We start from the raw sequence: 19568 nt of genomic DNA on the forward strand, positions 1-19568 counted from the left end.
TATGTGTTAAAGAACTATTGCTAATTAAAAAAGAAGTTATAATAGGCATATGATCAGAATGCAGTTGATTATCTACTCTAAAATTGTTAACGATTGGGACCGCGTCTACACTAATACATGAATAATCTATTACAGAATTTCCTGTGGTACTAACATATGTAAATTCTCCTTTTAAGTCATTTTCAGTTCTACCATTAAGTATTACTAGTCCAAAGCTGTCAAAAAAGTCTAGTAGTTTGTTTCCATTAATGTTAATAACCGTATCCTTAGAGTTTCTGTTTACCGATTCAATTTTGTGCCCCATATTAACAATTTTCTTTGAGAGTGTTTGTAGATTACTTACTCTACCATTAAGATCACCCGTCAAACAAATATTCAAATTATGGTTTTCAGAAAAGAAATTATACAGCACATTAAATTCCTCCTCCCAGTTATTAAAGTTCAAATAGATTGGATATATATACGAGGGTCGTTTGAAAAGTCCGTGCAAAGTCAGAGAGATAGCACCACTGGCACGTATCGAGCTTATGTTTAGTTAGTAGCATCTCTTGGAAGATCACACACCAAGTTTCAGCCAGATCTATCTATTTCTTTGTGTTTGGCATTCGTTTGAATCGAGGAAGTCGAGTGATTTTCAAAAAATGGACGAAAAAGAATTTCGTGTGTTGATTAAACACTACTTTATGAAAGGCAAAACTCCTCAGGAGACTAAAGAGAAGCTTGATAAACATTATGGTGACTCTGCACCTTCGATTAGAACAGTTTATAAGTGGTTTCAAAATTTTCGGAGTGGCCATATGGGCACAAGTGACGCTGAACGTTCTGGACGCCCTGTTGAGGTTACTACTCCAGAAATCATTGATAAAATCCATGAAATGGTGATGGATGACAGAAGAGTGAAGGTGCGTGAGATTGCTAGTGCTGTGGGCATCTCGAATGAACGGGTACATAATATTTTGCATCAACATTTGGACATGACAAAGCTATCCGCAAGATGGGTGCCGCGATTGCTCACGCTTGACCAAAAACGAAATCGTCTGAAGTGTTGCAAGGACGGTTAGCAGCTGTTCCAGAAGAATCCGCAGGACTTTAAGCGTCGTTTCGTCACTGTGGATGAAACATGGATACATCACTACACTCCTGAGACCAAAGAACAATCTGAACAATGGGTTACCAAGGGGGAATCTGCGCCAAAAAAGGCGAAGACCGTTCCTTCGGCCGGAAAGATTATGGCGACTGTCTTTTTGGATTCGCAAGGAATAATCCTCATCGACTATCTGGAAAAGGGTAAAACTATTACAGGTGCATATTATTCATCGTTATTGGACCGTTTGAAAACCGAGCTGCAAGAAAAACGCCCACGATTGGCCCACAAAAAAGTCCTTTTCCATCACGACAACGCACCAGCTCACACCTCAGCAGTTGTGGTCGCAAAATTAATGGAAATAGGGTTCCAACTCGTTTCACATCCCCCCTATTCTCCAGACTTGGCTCCCTCGGACTACTATTTGTTCCCCAATATGAAGAAATGGCTGGCGGGAAAAAGATTTTATTCAAACGAGGAGGTGATTGCAGAAACGAATGGCTATTTTTCAGACTTGGACAAATCCTATTATTCGGAAGGGATCAACAAACTAGAGCAGCGTTGGACGAAGTGTATAAGCCTAAAAGGAGACTATGTTGAAAAATAAAAAAGGTTTACCCCTAAAAATTAAGTAGTTTTTATTTTTGCACGGACTTTTCAAACGACCCTCGTACATATACATAAGAAACCCTCCTGTTTTAAACGATAATAAATCTTTATTATTTATTTTAATAAATGAAACCAAGTTGACTGCAATACCACTTAACTTTATGCCATAGAGGTGACCTCCAGAGGCTCTTCCAAATCTTGACTCCTTCACCGTAGGGATCCAAGATAATTGGTACTCTTGAAAAATGTTTTCGTATTCTCTTATGTCACCCTGCTCGACAAAAGTTTCGAACAACAGGAAAACGTCGAAAGTTTTTACATACGAAATGAATTGTGTGTTGTGCTTCTTGTGGCGAAGTCCTCTTATATTATAGGCGAGAATTTCCAGAGAGCTTGTTAACTGCTATTTCTTCCCTACAGATTTAGGTGTAACCTGAGAATCAGAGCACTCCCTTTGTTCGTCAGAACTCTTGCGAGTGTAGCTAAACTGCTGAAGCTTCATTTTTGCTAGACTGGAGTCAGTTTCTGACTTAGTTTTCTTTGAAGATTTCGCCTGATCCATCTTCCTATTATGAGCTACTGTGTCTGTAGGGGGTGAATTTGACAGCATTCGTTTTTTTAAATGTCCTGAATTATTTTCATTGTTAGAGATAATTTTGTCTTTTATTACTAATTTGTTATATTTTATAACCGCACATTTTCCCATTTCTCTTGCCTCAACCAATTTTGGTAAAAGCGCCTTCCTTATTTGTAGTACCTCTTTGGGATAATCTTCAGATATTTTTATGCCAGTACCTTTTAGTTTAGGACTATTTTTTAGAATAATTAACTTTGTAGGAAATTGGGTAAGGCCAAAAAGTATAGGGAGGGCCATATTTTCTTGTATTGTCCCTAGTCTCCTTATAAAGTCAAAATGAATTTCGGTTAGGTTTAAATGCAATTTTTCATTTAGAAATGTACAGACAAAATTTTCTAATTCCCAATAATCTTTAAATTCTTCTAATATACCAAACAGAATTAAATTACGTTTACGCAAGTCTCTATCCATTTGGTTTACCTTGGCATCAAAACTTTCAAGTTTAACGTTAATATTATTTATAGAATCTTTAATTTCAGATACTATCAAATTACGCTGATTAATGCACTTTACTCAACTTCTGAAGCATGTACTGTGCTTTCAAAGGTGCCTCCTCAGATATAGAGAGCAGTTGATAACCTCCTGACTAACCTGGCTTGCGAGCCTGAGGAGCCACCTTTGGAGGCACAGTGCATGCTTCACAAGTTAAGTAAAGTGCAATATTTGATAAATTAAGGAATAAGTTTGATCCTTTACATGAAAGATATTGATCACTTAAATATGTGGCAGGAGGTTTTCAATTTTTTTGGTAATTAAACGCAACTCTCCCAAAATTACCAAGAAATTATTAAACCTTCCTGTTTGTAACAGATGTAAAATTAATTTTTAGCCATTTCGTGTATGCTCGAGAACATCTAAAGCTCTTAACATTTAATTTTTCTCAGAAAAATCACTCGGAAAACGACTTATTTCCCGATATTAAGAAAAATACTAGCTTTACTGCCTTGGCAATATTTTTAGTAGAAAGGGGATGAAAAAATACATAAAAATGACCTATCGCGTGCTCTTCTTTCTCTTTGATAACAAGTTAAAAAATTGAAATATGATTAATAAATACCAGATTTTGAAATGGCCTAGCACCTTTAATTTTGAAGATATCGAATTGCGGTTTCCGGTTTCTTTCATAACTTTTTATACTCTTTAAAACTGTGCATATGAAAATGGGGGTCAACTGCAAACTCTCGCGCGTCAGCCGCGTATGCGGGCAGGAATCTAAAATCAAGTCACATATTCTGAAATTAGAAGTGACGAGCAACAAATATTTCCTCTACCATTTTTTGCTCAGGACAACCGTTTATGCATGAAATGCATTTGAGCCGTCTTAAAATGAACACCCTGAATAATAACTTCTATATAAACAAGAGTATGCGCACGCCACACGATGAATTTGTACAAATCCCCTCTCTTCTAGATTACACTTTAAAACTCACCAAATTTAATGAAATATTGAGATAATTATTTGAAAATAATTAAAAATCGACTCGATAAATTTTCTTTAAATTTTAACACTGTGTTAACTGCAGCTGTCTCTATTTGTATGCAAAATTTTATAGTCGTAGGCACCGAATAAACTGATTAATTTAGAGTTTTATCAGACAATAATGTTAACTGCACCAAGTACAAATACAGACTCCACAAGATATGTAGATTAATGTCCAATAGCTTTGGATCCCGTATTATCAAAAATAGTGGAAAAAATAGTGGCCCGTCAAAAGTTGCGTCACCTAGAAATGAATAATTTGATTATTGGACGGCAGTTTGGTTACAGAGAAGGGTATGGTGTTGTTGATGCAGTCAGTAAACTTGTAGAAGAAATAATGCGGGCTTATGAAAATAAATAAAAATGTATAGTCAGTTTTTGTGATCTGAGAAAGGCCTTCGATATGGTGTCCCATGAAATTTTGCTATCAAAATTAGAGAAATATGGAATCAAAGGTACTGCATGGAACTTTTTCCGGGAATATGTGACTTCTAGAAAACAGTACGTACATTTTAATCACGAAAACTCTGTGATAAAAGAAATCAAGCGAGATGTTCCGCAAGGATCTGTGTTGGGACCATTGTTATTTTTAATCTATATTAATGACATGGGAATAGCACTTCCCAACAAAAATATTTTGTATGCAGACCTTACCACGGCAACAGAGAACGCACATAAAAATATTTTATGTTTGAAAGAGTGGTTAAGGGAAAATAAGCTGAAGTTAAATGAAGATAAGACAAAGAACGTAACATTCAGCATTTGCAAAGAAGGAGGACATGGTGTCACGGCACTGTTTCTAGGAGTTACATTGGACAGTAAGCTCTCTTGGAAAAGCCATATTGATTCTCTGAGTAATAGGTTATCTCAGATAATTTACCTATTGCGAAAATTAAGAAATGAAGTTCCTTTAGAAGTACTGAGATTAGCATAATTCGCTATATTCCACTTAAGGATAGAGTTATGGGATAAAGTTATGGGGATCTACACCGGACGCTGGTTTAATTTTCAAACTGCAAAAGAAAGCAGTAAAAAGGATGCTGCAAAAAAGAACTTATGAAAGCGGAAGACCGCTTTTTCAACAATTGCAGATAGTGACTCTGCCTTCTCTGTTTTGTATATACAGGGTGACCAGAGTTATATGCTCCACCCACTTTTTTTTTAAAGGCGGGAAATTTCGAAAAAATAAAAAAACACATATTTAATCATTTTTAGTCTAGTTTATTTTCAGTGATAGACCCATTTTTTAAGCCCCTGTATCTCGAGATACAGCATCCAACTTTGTTTTTCAAATGGAACGTTATATTTTTTGTTGCACATTTTTATAGTATTTGAGCTCCTAAAAAAACAAAAAATCGGTTAGGTTTTTCAAAAGTTATGGTAATTTAAAATATGAAAAACAATTTTCAGTTTATTGTCAAAATTACGTTATTTTTTTTCAAAGAATCTGTATAAACTGGGCACAATCAACGGATAGGCAAGCCAAAACTCTGGACTCCCACGCTTTGCTTGTAGCAGCACTTATGGTGGCGAAGTCAAGATCTAGACAGGCTAGAGTTATTCGACGTTTCAGATCGTCGACTGAAGCCATGGGATTAAGGTTACTGTACACTTTATTTTTTAGATATCCCCACAAAAAATAGTCAATTGGGGTTAAGTCCAGAGATCGAGTTGGCCATTGGATGGGTCAATGAGTCCCTAAGAACTTTTCATGGAAATTTCTGCCCAGGTAACCTTGAACAACTTTCGCATTATGTGCCGGGCAACCATCTTGTTGAAAATACATATCTAGCCGACGTTGTAGAGGAACATCTTCAAGCAGGACTGGCAAAATGTCTGTTAAAAAAAGCAAGATACCTTGCACCAGTTATGTTCTCTTTGTAGAAGTATGAGCCGATTAGTTGATTTCTTAAAACTCCACACGAAACGTTTGTAGAAAAAACAACCTGAACGTCGAATAACTCTAGCCTGCCTAGATCTTGACTTCGCCACCATAAGTGCTGCCACTCCCAGAGCGTGGGAGTCCAGAGTTTTGGCTTATCTATCCGTTGATTGTGCGCAGTTTAAACAGATTCTTTGAAAAAAAATAACGTAATTTTGACAGTAAACTGAAATTTGTTTTTCATATTTTAAATTACCATAATTTTTGAAAAACCTAACCGATTTCAAAATTTTTTTTTTGTGTTTTTTTAGGAGCTCAAATATTATAAAAATATGCAAAAAATAATATAACGTTCCATTTGAAAAACAAAAGTTGGATGCTGTATCTCGAGATACAGGGGTTTAAAAAAATGGGTCAATCACTGAAAATAAACTAGACTAAAAATGATTAAATACGTGTTTTTTATTTTTTCGAAATTTCCCGCCGATCAAAAAAAAGTGGGTGGAGCATATAACTCTGGTCACCCTGTATAGGCTGGCTCTGAGGCAAAAAGGAAGTAAATGGGCAGTAACCAGAGAAAATCAGCACCACTATAACATAAGAAGCAAGGAAAATGTTGACTTACCTGCAACAAGATTAAAGAAATCGGATACATGAATATTCTTTATTAAAATTTCGACCACAATCCAAATGCAGTAAAAAAAAATATTTAAAGCTTAAAAAATATTTAAATAATAATCTACTTACAGCAAAAATGTGTAATAATTGTATAAATATCAACACCACGTACTTGGAGACCATCATTTCGATCTACCTTCTTTGTGCCAACAGTATTCATAAAACTCATCAATTTTTATTAATTTTAGCAATCTCCGTTTTCAAACAATAGGCTCATTTTTATTACCTACATTTATATTTAAATCGATCATATTTAACAATCAATTCATTTATCATTTATTACAAAAACTCTTCACAATAATAACTTAATGGCAAATAAAATATTGCCAGAAATTGAAACAATTGTAATTTATTTTTTAAGGAAGTTATTTTCTTATTCAATACATTTATTTTAAGTGTTCATATTAACACCGAAATTTAAATATCCACATTAAATTTTATTGCGACTTTACTAATTACTAAACTCCGGTAATGAAGACTAATATCTGGACACCATTATAGTTTCATACAGTTGATATCCCTCGCTATGTAGTCGCTGAAATAGTGCTGAAATTTCTGGATATAAGAACCTTTAGGGTACTATTCCCTGCAAACAGCTCTATCCTTGCCCTTTTGCATTCCTTTTATTTGTTCCCTTACATTTTGCAGTACAACTATGAAGATTTATTTAAATATTTAATAGGTTTTTTATCTTATCAATATGATCTTGGTAACAGTTTGGTAAAGTTCAAAGTACAAATAATATTTCTTTAATCTTCTCATTTCGCTCAATTGAACTGTTATTCTCAAAGTTGTTCTTTGTTTCATCTCCACGTTCTCAGGCATATAATTAAAACCCAAAACACACAAATTTACTGTTCGTATGTGAACTCCTACAATATTTATAGCCTCCATCCAAGAATGTGTCACATTTAGAAGGCACGGTGGGAGACCCTAGTACATAGGGTGATTATGAGAGCAATTCTACTAGAGCAAGTTACTCAAAGCCAATTAGCTCAGTTAGAGCACTGCAAGACAAGTCTTACCACAGGATGCAATCAATCGACTTAGTTTGTGTGTCAGGATTGGGAAGAGAAGAATAGTCGTCTTAAAGCCTGTTTGATTGCACTGTATTCGATTGTTAATGTTATGAGAGCTCTTTAGTTATGGCCTTTCTTTTACTTGTCCAAAAAGGCGCAGCAGAGTAAACCCTATTTTGCTTAGCCTCCTGAGAAAGGTTCCACGATTATTGTACTCTTTTTTAAACAAATAATTGGAAAAATAATCAAATAAAAGTTACAACATATATGAATGTAATATCATCACATAACCTGTAGTCTAAAGTTTTTATTTGGCTTATTTAAAGATGAAAAAGAAATTTGACACAATATAAAGCTAGATCAATATACATATTACAATAACAATTAGCGCTATTAGGTAAGGGGTTAGCTCAATGGTTGTGATACACTGCTTTCCAACGCAAAATCTAGGGTCCGAATCCAGAAGCTGGCTCTAAGATTCACTATTATTCAGTACTGCAAGACAAACATAACAAAATGGAAAACATATTTACCAACTAGTAATCACTACTAATTGCATATGTTCTCCCCACAATGTTATTAAAACTGTCCGGTAGGACAGTTGTATATGGGTTGATCGTCAAAAACTGCACGAATAAGCGAAACGTTGAAAAACACCCAACTTTGACAATTTTTTTCTCATTTTCTATAAAAGATAAAATTCCCAAATTTTCTTTAAAATATAGGGCAAACCCTCCTTTATAACAGTAATTTTTTGCAACAACCCAGATCTAATAGGTTTCGAGAAAAAAGTTGCCGAAAATGAGCAAAAACGGCATTTTCAGAAATTGTTCTTGTTCTTGTTGTTGTTGTTGTTCTTGTTACCTTTTTTGAAAACAACGTAGCGCCTAAACACGCGAACCGATTTTCATGAATGAGGTGTCATTCGATTCGGAATTTTGTACGGATTTGCACTTTAAAAGTCTCGACGCCATGCCTCATAAGGAAAGTAGTTTGTCCCACCCAAGTAAGGCCCTTTCTAAAACTATTATTTCTAATATTTCTATAACGCTTAGTCCGATTTTGATAAAATTTAGCACGAAGAAGTGATTAAAGCTCCTCTACGTGGCTGTGAAGTGCCATCATGCTCTTACACCGACTATGAGGATGTACTGCAATCGTTCAAATTTCCAATGGGTGAACCGATTTACATTAATGAATTGTCGTTCGATGCAAAATCTTTGTCTCTTTGCCTTTTAGGGAGAATTACTGTAATCGCAGTTTATTTTTCTTACTCCTCTTAAAAGGAAGTACTGAAATCGCAGTTTAATTTTGCTATTTACGTAGAAATAACTTCCTATTTCATTCAAAACGCTTTTTCAAAAAAATTGTTATTGAGGATGGTTTGGGGACCGCAACTATAATCATTCTTTAAAAAGATCTCTCCAGTGGTAGTTACGGTTCCGACTTAACACCTTATCAGATTATAATGATAGAATTATTTATTCCAAATTTTAAAAAAATCTGTAAAGCAGGTATGTAACTTTGCAAAATGGACAAAAAGGAAAATCTATCCAAAAGGTACAAAAATCTCCTTAACAAAAACTTACAGTTTAAAATGTTAAGTATAAGTGTTGATTAAACGCCAAAAGGTACACAAATCAGCTAGTACCCAATATTTCATTTATGCTTAGTTGATATAATTTAAGTAATTTGGTTGCATTATCTTTTCCTTCACATTTTTTAGAATTTATTAGATGTCACAGACCCTTATGCTGGCCTGTTCATTCATAATATTTTTTTGTTATAATCATGGTAAAATCTATATTATATCTTCGTTATTAAATAGGTACTTTATTTTAACTCTATTCCAAATTATTCTTCTGAGTAGTCACATATGCATGCATGTTAAAGTAGAAAAAGACAAAGTTAGAGTCGGCTACTGTTTAAATTTGAATCACGGAGGATTTAAAACAATATTTCAGTCTTGAATTCGTCTTACCGAAATGTTCTTTAGTACAAATAACACACAGTTAATAATAGGTAGATTATTTGACAATAATTATTTCTCAATTGTAATTTAATTTAGTCCCCCTAATTTTACATTTATAGTATTCGTTACAGTATAGTATACATATTTATAGTATACTTATTTTACATCATAGTATTTATAGTAAAATACTGGAATAATTAGCTGTCCTAAAAATAAGCATATTTTATTTATTTTATATTTCATATATACAACGTTGTGGGAAGAACACCTAGATTGAGAATGTAATTGAAGAAAACTATATTATTTGCGATAAAGCCAGATAATAATTACCTATTATTATAAACGTTTGACTACTACATAAAATAACAATTGCTTTAATCGAAGAATGAATTAAACCGACAATTTTTATTTAAAAATAAAAATAAATAAATAAAATAAACAAAATTAAAACTGTCCGGTAGGACAGTTGTATAAGGGTTGATCGTCAAAAAGTGCACGAAAAAGCGTAACGTTGAAAAACACCAAACTTTGACAATTTTTTTCTCTTTTTCTACTAAAGATAAAATTCCCAAATTTTCTTTAAAATATGGGGCAAACCCTCCTTTATAGCTGTAATTTTTTTGCAACAACCCAGACCTAATAGGTTTCGAGAAAAAAGTTGCCGAAAATGAGCAAAAACGGCTTTTTCAAAAAATGTTCTTGTTCTTGTTCTTCTTGTTCTTCTTGTTCTTCTTGTTCTTGTTACCTTTTTTGTAAACAACGTACAGCCTAAACGCGCGAACCGATTTTCATGAATGAGGTGTCATTCGATTCGGAATTTTATGTAGATGAGCCTTTTGGGGGTCTCGACCCTGTACTTCAAATGGGAGAGGAGTTAGCCCCCTTTATGTAAGGCCCCCTCCAAAATTATTATTACTAATTACTCTGTAAATCTTGGCCCGATTTTGATAAAATTTGGTAGGATGATAGGGTTAGGGCTCCCCTACGTAACATTAAAGCGGCGATCAGCTCTTACACTTGTTAAGGGGAAGTATAGGAATCGTTTCAAATTATCGACACGTGAACCGATTTTCATGAATGAAATGTCATTCGAATCGAAATTTTGTACAGATTTACACTTTAAAAGTCTCGACGCCGTGCCTCATAAGGAGGGGAGTTTGCCCCACCCAAATAAGGCCCTTTCTAAAACTATTATTACCAATATTTCTATAACGCTTAGTCCGATTTTGATATAATTCAGCTCCAATAAATGGTTAAAGCTCCTCTACATTGCTGATGCTCTTGCACCTACTAAGAGGAAGTACTGCAATCGTTTAAATTATCAATGAGTGAACCGATTTAAATCAATGAATTGTCGTTCGATTAAAAAATCTTTGCCTCTTTGCCTAGAAGTACTTCAATCGCAGTTTATTTTTCTTACTCCTCTTAAAAGGAAGTAATGAAATCGCAGTTTAATTTTGCTATTCACGCACAAATACCTTCCTATGTTATTCAAAACGCTTTTTCAAAAAAAGTTGTTACTGAGGATGGTTTGGGGGACCTTAGCGATAATCATTCTTTAAAAAGATCTCTCTAGTGGTAGTTACGGTTCCGACTTACCATCTTATCAGGTTATAATGATAGAATTGCTTATTCCAAATTTAAAAAAATCTGTAAAGCAGATATGTAACTTTGTAAAATAGACAAAAAGGTAAATCTATCCAAAAGGTACAAAAATCTCTTTAACAAAAACTTACAGTTTTAAATGTTAAGTATAAGGGTTGATTAAACGCCAAAAGGTACACAAATCAGCAAGCACCCAACATTTCATTAATTCTTCATTATTATTTAAGTAATTTTACTGCATTAATATTCATTAATATTTTTTAGAATTTATTAGATGTCACAGACCCTTATGCTGGCCACTTCATTTATAATATTTTTTTGTTATAATTATGAAAAATCACACATATGTACATGCATGTTAAAGTAGAAAAAGACAAAGTTAGAGTAGGCTACTGTCTTGAATTCGTCTTACCGAAATATTCGTGAGCATAAATATCACACAGTTATATCAAGTAGATTATTCAACAACAATTATTGATTTCTCAATTGTAATTTAATTTAGTCCCCCTAATTTTACTTATAGTAAAATACTCGAATAATTAGCTGTCCTAAAAATATACATATCTTATTTACTTTATATTACATATTACATTTTTTTTTATAAAAAAAAGTTTTGAATTTTTTAGCCTCATAATTTTTTTTTATTTTTTATAACGTTTTTCTTTTTAACCTGTATTTAATAGTTTGATTATTATAAATAACTAGATATTACAGTCAATCTACAGTGCTACTTGAACAAATATTTTGTAGACGAAAATGGCCAGCATAAGGGTCTGTGACATCTAATAAATTCTAAAAAATATTAATGAATATTAATGCAGTAAAATTACTTAAATAATAATGAAGAATTAATGAAATGTTGGGTGCTTGCTGATTTGTGTACCTTTTGGCGTTTAATCAACCCTTATACTTAACATTTAAAACTGTAAGTTTTTGTTAAAGAGATCATTGATGTATGTTGGTGTTAGCATTTTTTAGCTTCATAATTTTTTTTTATTTTTTATAACATTTTCCTTTTAACCTGTAATTAATAGTTTGATTATTATAGATTAATAGACATTAAAGTCAATCTACAGTGCTACTTGAACAAATATTTTGTTGATGAAAATGGCCAGCATAAGGGTCTGTGACATCTAATAAATACTAAAAAATGTGAAGGAAAAGTTAATGCAGGAAAATTACTTAAATTATATTAACTAAGCATAAATGAAATATTGGGTACTAGCTGATTTGTGTACCTTTTGGCGTTTAATCAACCCTTATACTTAATATTTTAAACTGTAATTTTTTGTTAAGGAGATATATAAGTAATATGTTATATAATAGGTATGCATATTTTTAGTTGGGTCATAGAACTTTTTACAATAACTACTCAATTAAATGGCTACATTAAATTGAAATTGAAAATGAATGAATTATAATTACAAGTATCATTTATTTGTTATTAACTATGTAATTTGTGCTCACTTAAGACGAATTCAAGACTGACATTTCATTTTAACTCGGTAATTCAAATTACAATTTAAATAGACCAACTCTAACTTTCCCTTTTTCTTTTAATGTGAGAGTGAATGTGATGATTATTCAGAATAAAGATAAATCACAAGAATAATATGGAATAGAGTTAAAATGAAGTGCCTTTTTAATGCTAACTATGATGATGAGATACATCTTTTATTATTCTAACAGAAAAATATTAATGGGTGATAAAAGGCCAGCATAAGGGTCTGTAACATCTAATACATTCTAAAAAATTACTAGAAGTATAAATGAAATGTTGTGTACTTGCTGATTTGTGTACCTTTTGGCGTTTAATAAACCCTTATACTTAGTCTGTAATTCATGTAAAATTGTAAATCCGTAACTAAATGAAAGTGATTAAAAGCACCTCTAAATGAGATTAAAGTTACAAAAACTAAACAGTCAATAAAGAAGAACGAAAGCTATGGACATATTTGACTAATTCTCCATCTTGAATCCTCTTGAAGCAAGTTAACTCCAGTCTTCCAGTGGTCAAGCTAGATAATGACAAAACTGCATTGCTTTAATTTTTATATTTGAGTAGCCTATTTTATTGGTTATATTTGTGTTACGTTGCTAATTTTATATTTATCGGACCAATTGGAAATTAGTAATAGTAATAATGTGTGTTAAAGAAATATAGTTTTGTTATTAACTGGGAAAGCTAACTTTTAATGATTTTAATGATATTTGTACAGAAGTAAGTACTTCTGAAGTAAGTTAATGTAAGTACAGAAGCTGGAATCAGTGAACGAGTTGTTGGAATCGATTCAAACCCTGTAACTGATTTAAATCCAACGACTCCAAACGCGGACTCGTTCTGCCTATCACTACCACCCACTATTGAAATTGCTATGGAGCGCCACCGCCAAGCAGAACTGATGAAGTGAGGTTTGTTTTGTTTGGAAACTAACGGTATTTCCGCATCATTTTGCGTTTTATTTCATTATAGGAATCTGAGGTTATACTATTTTAGAGAACCCTTTTTGCACAAAAGCGTAACTTATTAGTTTCTAGTCCCGCGCTGAGATCGTTAGACTATTTACTACCACCCTGTAACATTTATTTGCGGCGATTGATGGGCCGAAAGCAATGTACCATAGAAGAAGGTAAATCGACGCCCAATAGTGGTTTCTGTCAAACACGACAAATCTGATAGGAGAGGAAGATGTAGAGGAAGCTACTTCCTAGCCTATTGTAGAACAATTGACGAGTACATAACGATGGAGAGGCGATTCTGATGTTACAGAACTCTGATGAATAAAATGAACCATTTAGAATCGTGTCCTACACTCCAAAACATTTGGAAATTTTTTAGATTGAAGATGTGCATTGACATCAGAAGAATGACTTTCCTGAACAATCAGATAATTGAGTCGCTCAGAAGCCAATGCGGTCATGTCCAGAAATCAGAAAACTGATGAAGAAAATTAATGTTTCCACTTTATTTGTATATTTACAACTGCAACAATTGTTGCATCAAGTAAATTTGATCTTACTGGTTTAGTTCACTTGTAATGTCATGGTTAGAGCAATCACCCACTGGTGAAACTCTTTCACAATGATTTAATCACAACAGATCTCTAGGCCATTTTCGCTTCAAGCGACGAGGAGGATTGTCGGGAAGGTGTGGAGAGGAGAGTTGTTGGACAAGAGGATTAGGATGGAGAGCCAGTAGGCTGTGAAATTTGCGGTAGTGAGACTTTATTAGGTCAGTGACGAAAGGGATGTGAAGGTCAGTGTGTATTGTAAGGATAGAGATGTAGTATGGAGCATTCAGGATTTTCCGTAGGATTTTTGACTGTTGTGTCTGCAGGCGTTTGGAGTTAGGTTTGGTTGAGCCCCTCACTTCTGCTCCGTATGCCCATAGGGGTCTTAACAGTGTTTTGTAAATTGTCAGTTTGTGATTCAAGTCGAGTTTGGATCTGCGGTCAAGTAGTCTAGTAAGTAGCTTGTAGCGTCTGTTCACGTCTTGTCGTTTCAGTAGAGTATGTGGGTTCCAGGTGAGTCTCTTGTCAATGTACAGTCCTAAGTATCGTACTACTTCAGCTGGAGGAATCGTTACACCGTTCAGTTGAACTCGCAGATTTTCGTAAAGCAAACGTAATGTGCACTGATTTTTGTTCATTAATTTTTATTTTCCATTTTCGGAACCAGGTTTCGAGAAGATTTAAATGGATTTGATTGTTCTGACTGGCTTGTATCGGATTGGAGTGGGATGAAAGTATTCCAGTATCGTCAGCGAATGTTGAAACTATTGTATTTTGGGATAGAGGTTAGTCAGCAGTGTATATCAGAAAAAGGAAAGGGCCTAGAACGCTTCCTTGAGGGATTCTAGCTTTTATGGGTATAAAGGATGAGAGGGCCTGCCCTTGACGAACGCGGCAGTAACGATCGGTTAAGTAAGATTTTAAGATCAAGTAGAAGAGGATTTTTAAGTTCGTGCAGTAAGCCCGAGTGCCAGACCCGATCAAAGGCCTGAGCCACATCGAGAGAGACACCCGAACAGTACTGTTTACGCTCCAAGGAAGAGGATATAGTATCTATCATCCGGTGCAGCTGTTGAGTTGTTGAATGAAATGCGCGAAAACCAAATTGATGTTCAGGTAGCAATTCCTCTATTATCCCTTCAGCCTTAGCAGAAGCTTCTCCAGTATTTTCCCTAAAACAGGTAAAAGGCTTATTGGACGGTAGGAGCTAGGTTGCTGTGAGGGTTTATTGGGTTTCAGTATCATTTTCATTATGGAGTATTTCCAGAGCATTGGAAAGTAAGTCGTTCGTAAAACTGCGTTGTAGATGTAAGTTAGAAAGAGAATACCACTTTTTGGTAAGTTGCGTAAAATGTTACTAGTTATAAGATCATAGCCAGGAGATTTTTTAGTCGGTAGTTGCTTAATAATGTACTTTACGTCTGAGGGATTAAAGGCTTTAGGAGGTAAGGTGAGTTGTAGGGGTGAGTCTAAGTCCTCTTCAATGTTGAGTTCGTGCAGCTGATCGTTCATGTCCGGATGTGGAATAAATACATTAGATAGGTGAGTGTCAAAGAAATTAGCTTTGTCTTGGTCAGTTTTCGCCCAGGTAGAGTTGCCATGCTGTAGAGAAGGAGAACAGTCTTTGTATGCCAGAATTTTGCGAGTACAGAACCAAAGAGATTTGTCTGATGTTGTTAAGGATGATGTGTACTGACTGTAAATGTCTGACTTTAGTTTGTACAGTTCCCGTTTGAGAAGTCTTGTTAGTTGACTTAGTCGTCTATGTTCGGATGGATATCGGGTCCGTTGCCATCTTGCTCTCGCTTTCCTTTTCTCTGTCAGTAAAGTCCTTAAGTTTAGAGGCAGTAATATGTTCTGGGGCGCTTTTCTTGGTTTTGGAGGAGAGGTAGCTGTCCAGGCTGCTTGTTGAATAGTTTTAGTAAGTTGGTCGACTGCTACGTCTATGTCTTCTGCAGTTTTTAAGGCCGTGCGTAAATCTATTTGCTTGACAACGATATTCCTGAAGAGGTCCCAGTTTGTCGGTCCAGTGATAAGTGAAGGAGAACTAGAATTGAAGGTGGGTTGAGAATTTCAAGTCAGTAAAACGGGAGAGTGGTCAGAGGATAGGTCAAATGTAGTAGAAATGTCACAAGAGGAAGGAAGTACTCTAGATGATATGAAAATGTCTAAAATGTCTGGTGATTTCCGTGGAGATGAAGGCCAATACGTGGAATTAGAAGGTGAAATTACGGAATATGAAGAGGTTGATAGTGAGTTTAGAAGAGTCCGTCCACGTGGGTTTGTGACACGACATCCCCACTGCTGATGTTTTGCATTGTAGTCCCCGCCCGCTAGAAAGTGAGAACCAAGAGATTGGAAAAAGGAAAGGAAGTCATTTTGAGAAATGGTTTTGTTGGGAGGACAGTATACTGCTGCTATTGTGATTTGGAGAGGTAAGATATTTAAAGAAACGGAGGTAAACATCAAAGAGTCAGTGGGAGAGCTAGGATTCACGTAATGTGATAGAGATCGACGAATGAGAATCGCTGTTCCACCTTGAGGTCGGTCTGCAGGATGGTCTGTTCGGTAGATTATGTAGTCCTTAATGTAAAAGTAAGTCGTACTCGTAAAGTGTGTTTCTGTAATGAGTGCTATGTCTATTCGTCTATTGTGCAGTAAAAAGTCCAGTTCGTCTTTGTGAGCGCTCAAACCATTGGCATTCCAGAGAAGAATGAGGAGAGACTGTTGTTTTGATGGAGTATTCATGACATCTTGGGCAGAATTTGGGTGACTACTGTAGTAAGGAGAGTTATCAGTGGGCTGATCATTGTTTTAAAGTCACTGAGGAAAGTGGTTAGAAGTGAGGTGATGTCAGTCGCTGCAGGTGGAAGAGGTACAAAGTGAGAAGTCGAAGGTTTATGGCTTTCTGCTGTGGCTTGAGCATAAGTTTTGGACGAGTGAGCTAATGGAAAAGGAGTTGAAATTTGTTGAGAAGGAGGCTCACTAATTGGAGGAAAATCGCTTGGCCTGGACGTTGGTGATGGCTGATTTCTTCTGTTTGTGCCAGGCGATCCTCTTCTGAGTCGTTGCAGTTCCTTGTGGGTGTTGCATCCGAGGTAGCTTGCAGGATGATTTGCTTGGCAGTTGGCGCACTTTGCTGGTTCCTCACGGGGTTTAACACATTCAGTGGACCAGTGAGGTCCTGCACACTTCACACACCTTGGGAAGTGGTTGCAATAGGATTTGGTATGTCCAAACTCTTGGCATCTCTTGCATTGAGGGATTAGTCGTTTTTAAAAGGTTCTTCCACCTTGATTCTGGTGTAAAGGAGACTGTGAAGTGAGAAGATCTCTTCATTATTGGGACCTTGATGTAAGTCCACAAAGAACAAAGGTAGAGGAATCTTGGAAGTAGTAATTATGTCATTTGTCACATTTTTGACTGAGAAACCTAGTTTCTTCAGTTCCTCCTTAATAATAGTGACGGGTGTGGAGATGGCGGAGAACCACTCTGAAAGGCTTGTCCTCTTTTAATTGGTACGTATGGTAGTCTGCTTTTTGTGACATTAGGAATTTAACGATTGTTCGGTATCCTTCAACAGTGCAGGCGGTAGCCATGGTGTCGCTAGCTCGTGCTTTACAAGAGAAGTTATTATCTCCGACTAAGCTGGTGAGTACTCTACACATACCCACGTAGTTGGTTATATTTTTAATAAACATTGGAGGAGGTTTTGATGTTTTCTCTTTTTCCTGTTCAATGATATTATTTTCTTCGCCAATATTGATAGCTAATGGTGCAAACGGGTTTGCAGTAATGAAGCAGGGTGACTGTTGTACACCATTGCTTGTTAAGACAGGTTGATCATGTACTGGCGTTGAGACAGCATCAACTGATGAAGGCAAAGTTGGTTTATTGGATGGTTCGCGTGTTTTTGTTGATTTAACTTTGCAGCTCTTCTTCTTTTTATTTGGAGGACTGGCATTGAGAGATGTCCTTTTATGAGTGACCTGGAAGGATGCAATTGAAGAGGCGTCACCACTCATGTGAGAGTGACCATCTTGATCTAGATCACTTAGGCTCATCTTTAATTTAATGAATTAAAGATTTGCTTTACTTCTTTGTAAGAAAACCCAAAGGATATGGTTAAGGTTTTGATTAAGGAATAAAGTAAAGAAAGAAGTTTAATAATAAAAAATAATAATATTAATAAAATGTTTCTTTTTGTTTTTACAAATACAATAATAGAAATAACTAAGATTAAATACACAAGTGATTATAAAAAGTTTTAAACAAAGAGTCAAGTTAAGGTTATGTTTATAATAATAGTTTTCTAGAAAAATTTAAATTTAAATAAGAGCCTCACATGCTCTTTAGTTTGAATTCCATGTAGGAAAAACACTACAGAGAAAAACAAGTTCACTTTAAGACCGCACTAAGACGATAAAAACTAATTTTTAAATAAATATCTACGAGCAAAATGTTTCGTAATAATTACTAGCACACACATCACAGCTGATCCCGCGTTATCTAAATCTAAATTTTGATCTCCACATGTTTTTCATGTTCTTTAAAAGTCGTGTTTTATTGGCGGTTTCTACTTTAACATATTCATCGACATTTTTTTGTTTTACTATTGGGGTACAATGATGGTTGATATATATTTTTTTAAATCTCTGGCCTCCGATTTTTTATTTTTATATCAATTACATGAAAGGAACATCCTGGCCAAATTTATATTTGGACTTAATTCCGTTTGGGTTTGACCTTTCTAGTTTTACCCACCACATATTAAGCCAATTGACTATTAGTTCACCTTCTGTTGGTAATAATAGCATCTTCCAGTAGTTTTGTGGAAAGGAAATCTTGGTGATTCATTTCGACAACGCTGAAAAAGTTTTTTTTCTCTAACTATTTTGGATTTTCACCAGGAGAATAAATGCACTGATTTTTTTTGCACGAGCTTCTGCACTGGGAAATCGGCGACATTCAGCCAATAACTGTCGACTTAATAAAAATGTATGCTCTAATTATACAGCTTTTACGAATTCAATCTGAATTAATTTTTAATAAAATTAATACAGTTTTTATATTTCGATTCGTCCTGTACACAAATCTGAGTAGTTTATAATTTTTAGGCCTGCCCTTTGCAAACAAATTAATGTGTTTAGTTAAACACGATGACAGTTCTTGTAAACCCGCTATTACTAGGATATAGGCTAGATATGCATGTAGCCCTCGTTAGTCTATAAATCATGACTCCAAGATTGTAACACATACGTACAAGTCTCTCTTGTAATAAGTTCGGCGGAGAGTTTTGGTAATTGTAATGCTCTTCCTAAATCAGAACTAAACACCTAAAAACAAAACTAAATTGGTCAACAATATTTAGATAAATTCATTTATTTTCAAGTTATTAGAATTCTTTCTGAAATAAGATTGGGTGGCCCTTATGTTACTAAATTTAAAATAAATGATGTAATTTATACAATCAAACCCAAAGATCATTGTTTAATGTGTAATAAGAACGAGCGGCAACTTAAATGTTTTTTAGCTGCCCAGTCTATGAAAGTTTTAGAATCTTTAAAAAAGTTTTAAAACCAAGATCTTAC

At 34.8% G+C, this 19568-nt stretch overlaps 1 protein-coding gene across 1 annotated transcript in view; it reads right to left on the reverse strand.

Annotated features, from left to right (window-relative positions):
• The window catches only part of LOC141453730 (uncharacterized), a 28914-nt gene extending 22401 nt beyond the window's left edge, over nt 1-6513 (reverse strand). Inside the window, exon 1 of the mRNA XM_074127281.1 lies at nt 6440-6513. Coding sequence (XP_073983382.1) covers nt 6440-6496 — 57 coding nt within the window. The 5' untranslated portion in view covers nt 6497-6513. The remainder of the gene's footprint in view (nt 1-6439) is intronic.
• Between the last annotated feature and the right edge of the window lie 13055 nt (nt 6514-19568).

The sequence above is a fragment of the Rhodnius prolixus genome, unplaced genomic scaffold (assembly GCF_049639745.1).
Source record: "Rhodnius prolixus isolate KJV_2025 unplaced genomic scaffold, Rpr scaffold_3, whole genome shotgun sequence".
Classification (NCBI taxonomy): domain Eukaryota; kingdom Metazoa; phylum Arthropoda; class Insecta; order Hemiptera; family Reduviidae; genus Rhodnius; species Rhodnius prolixus.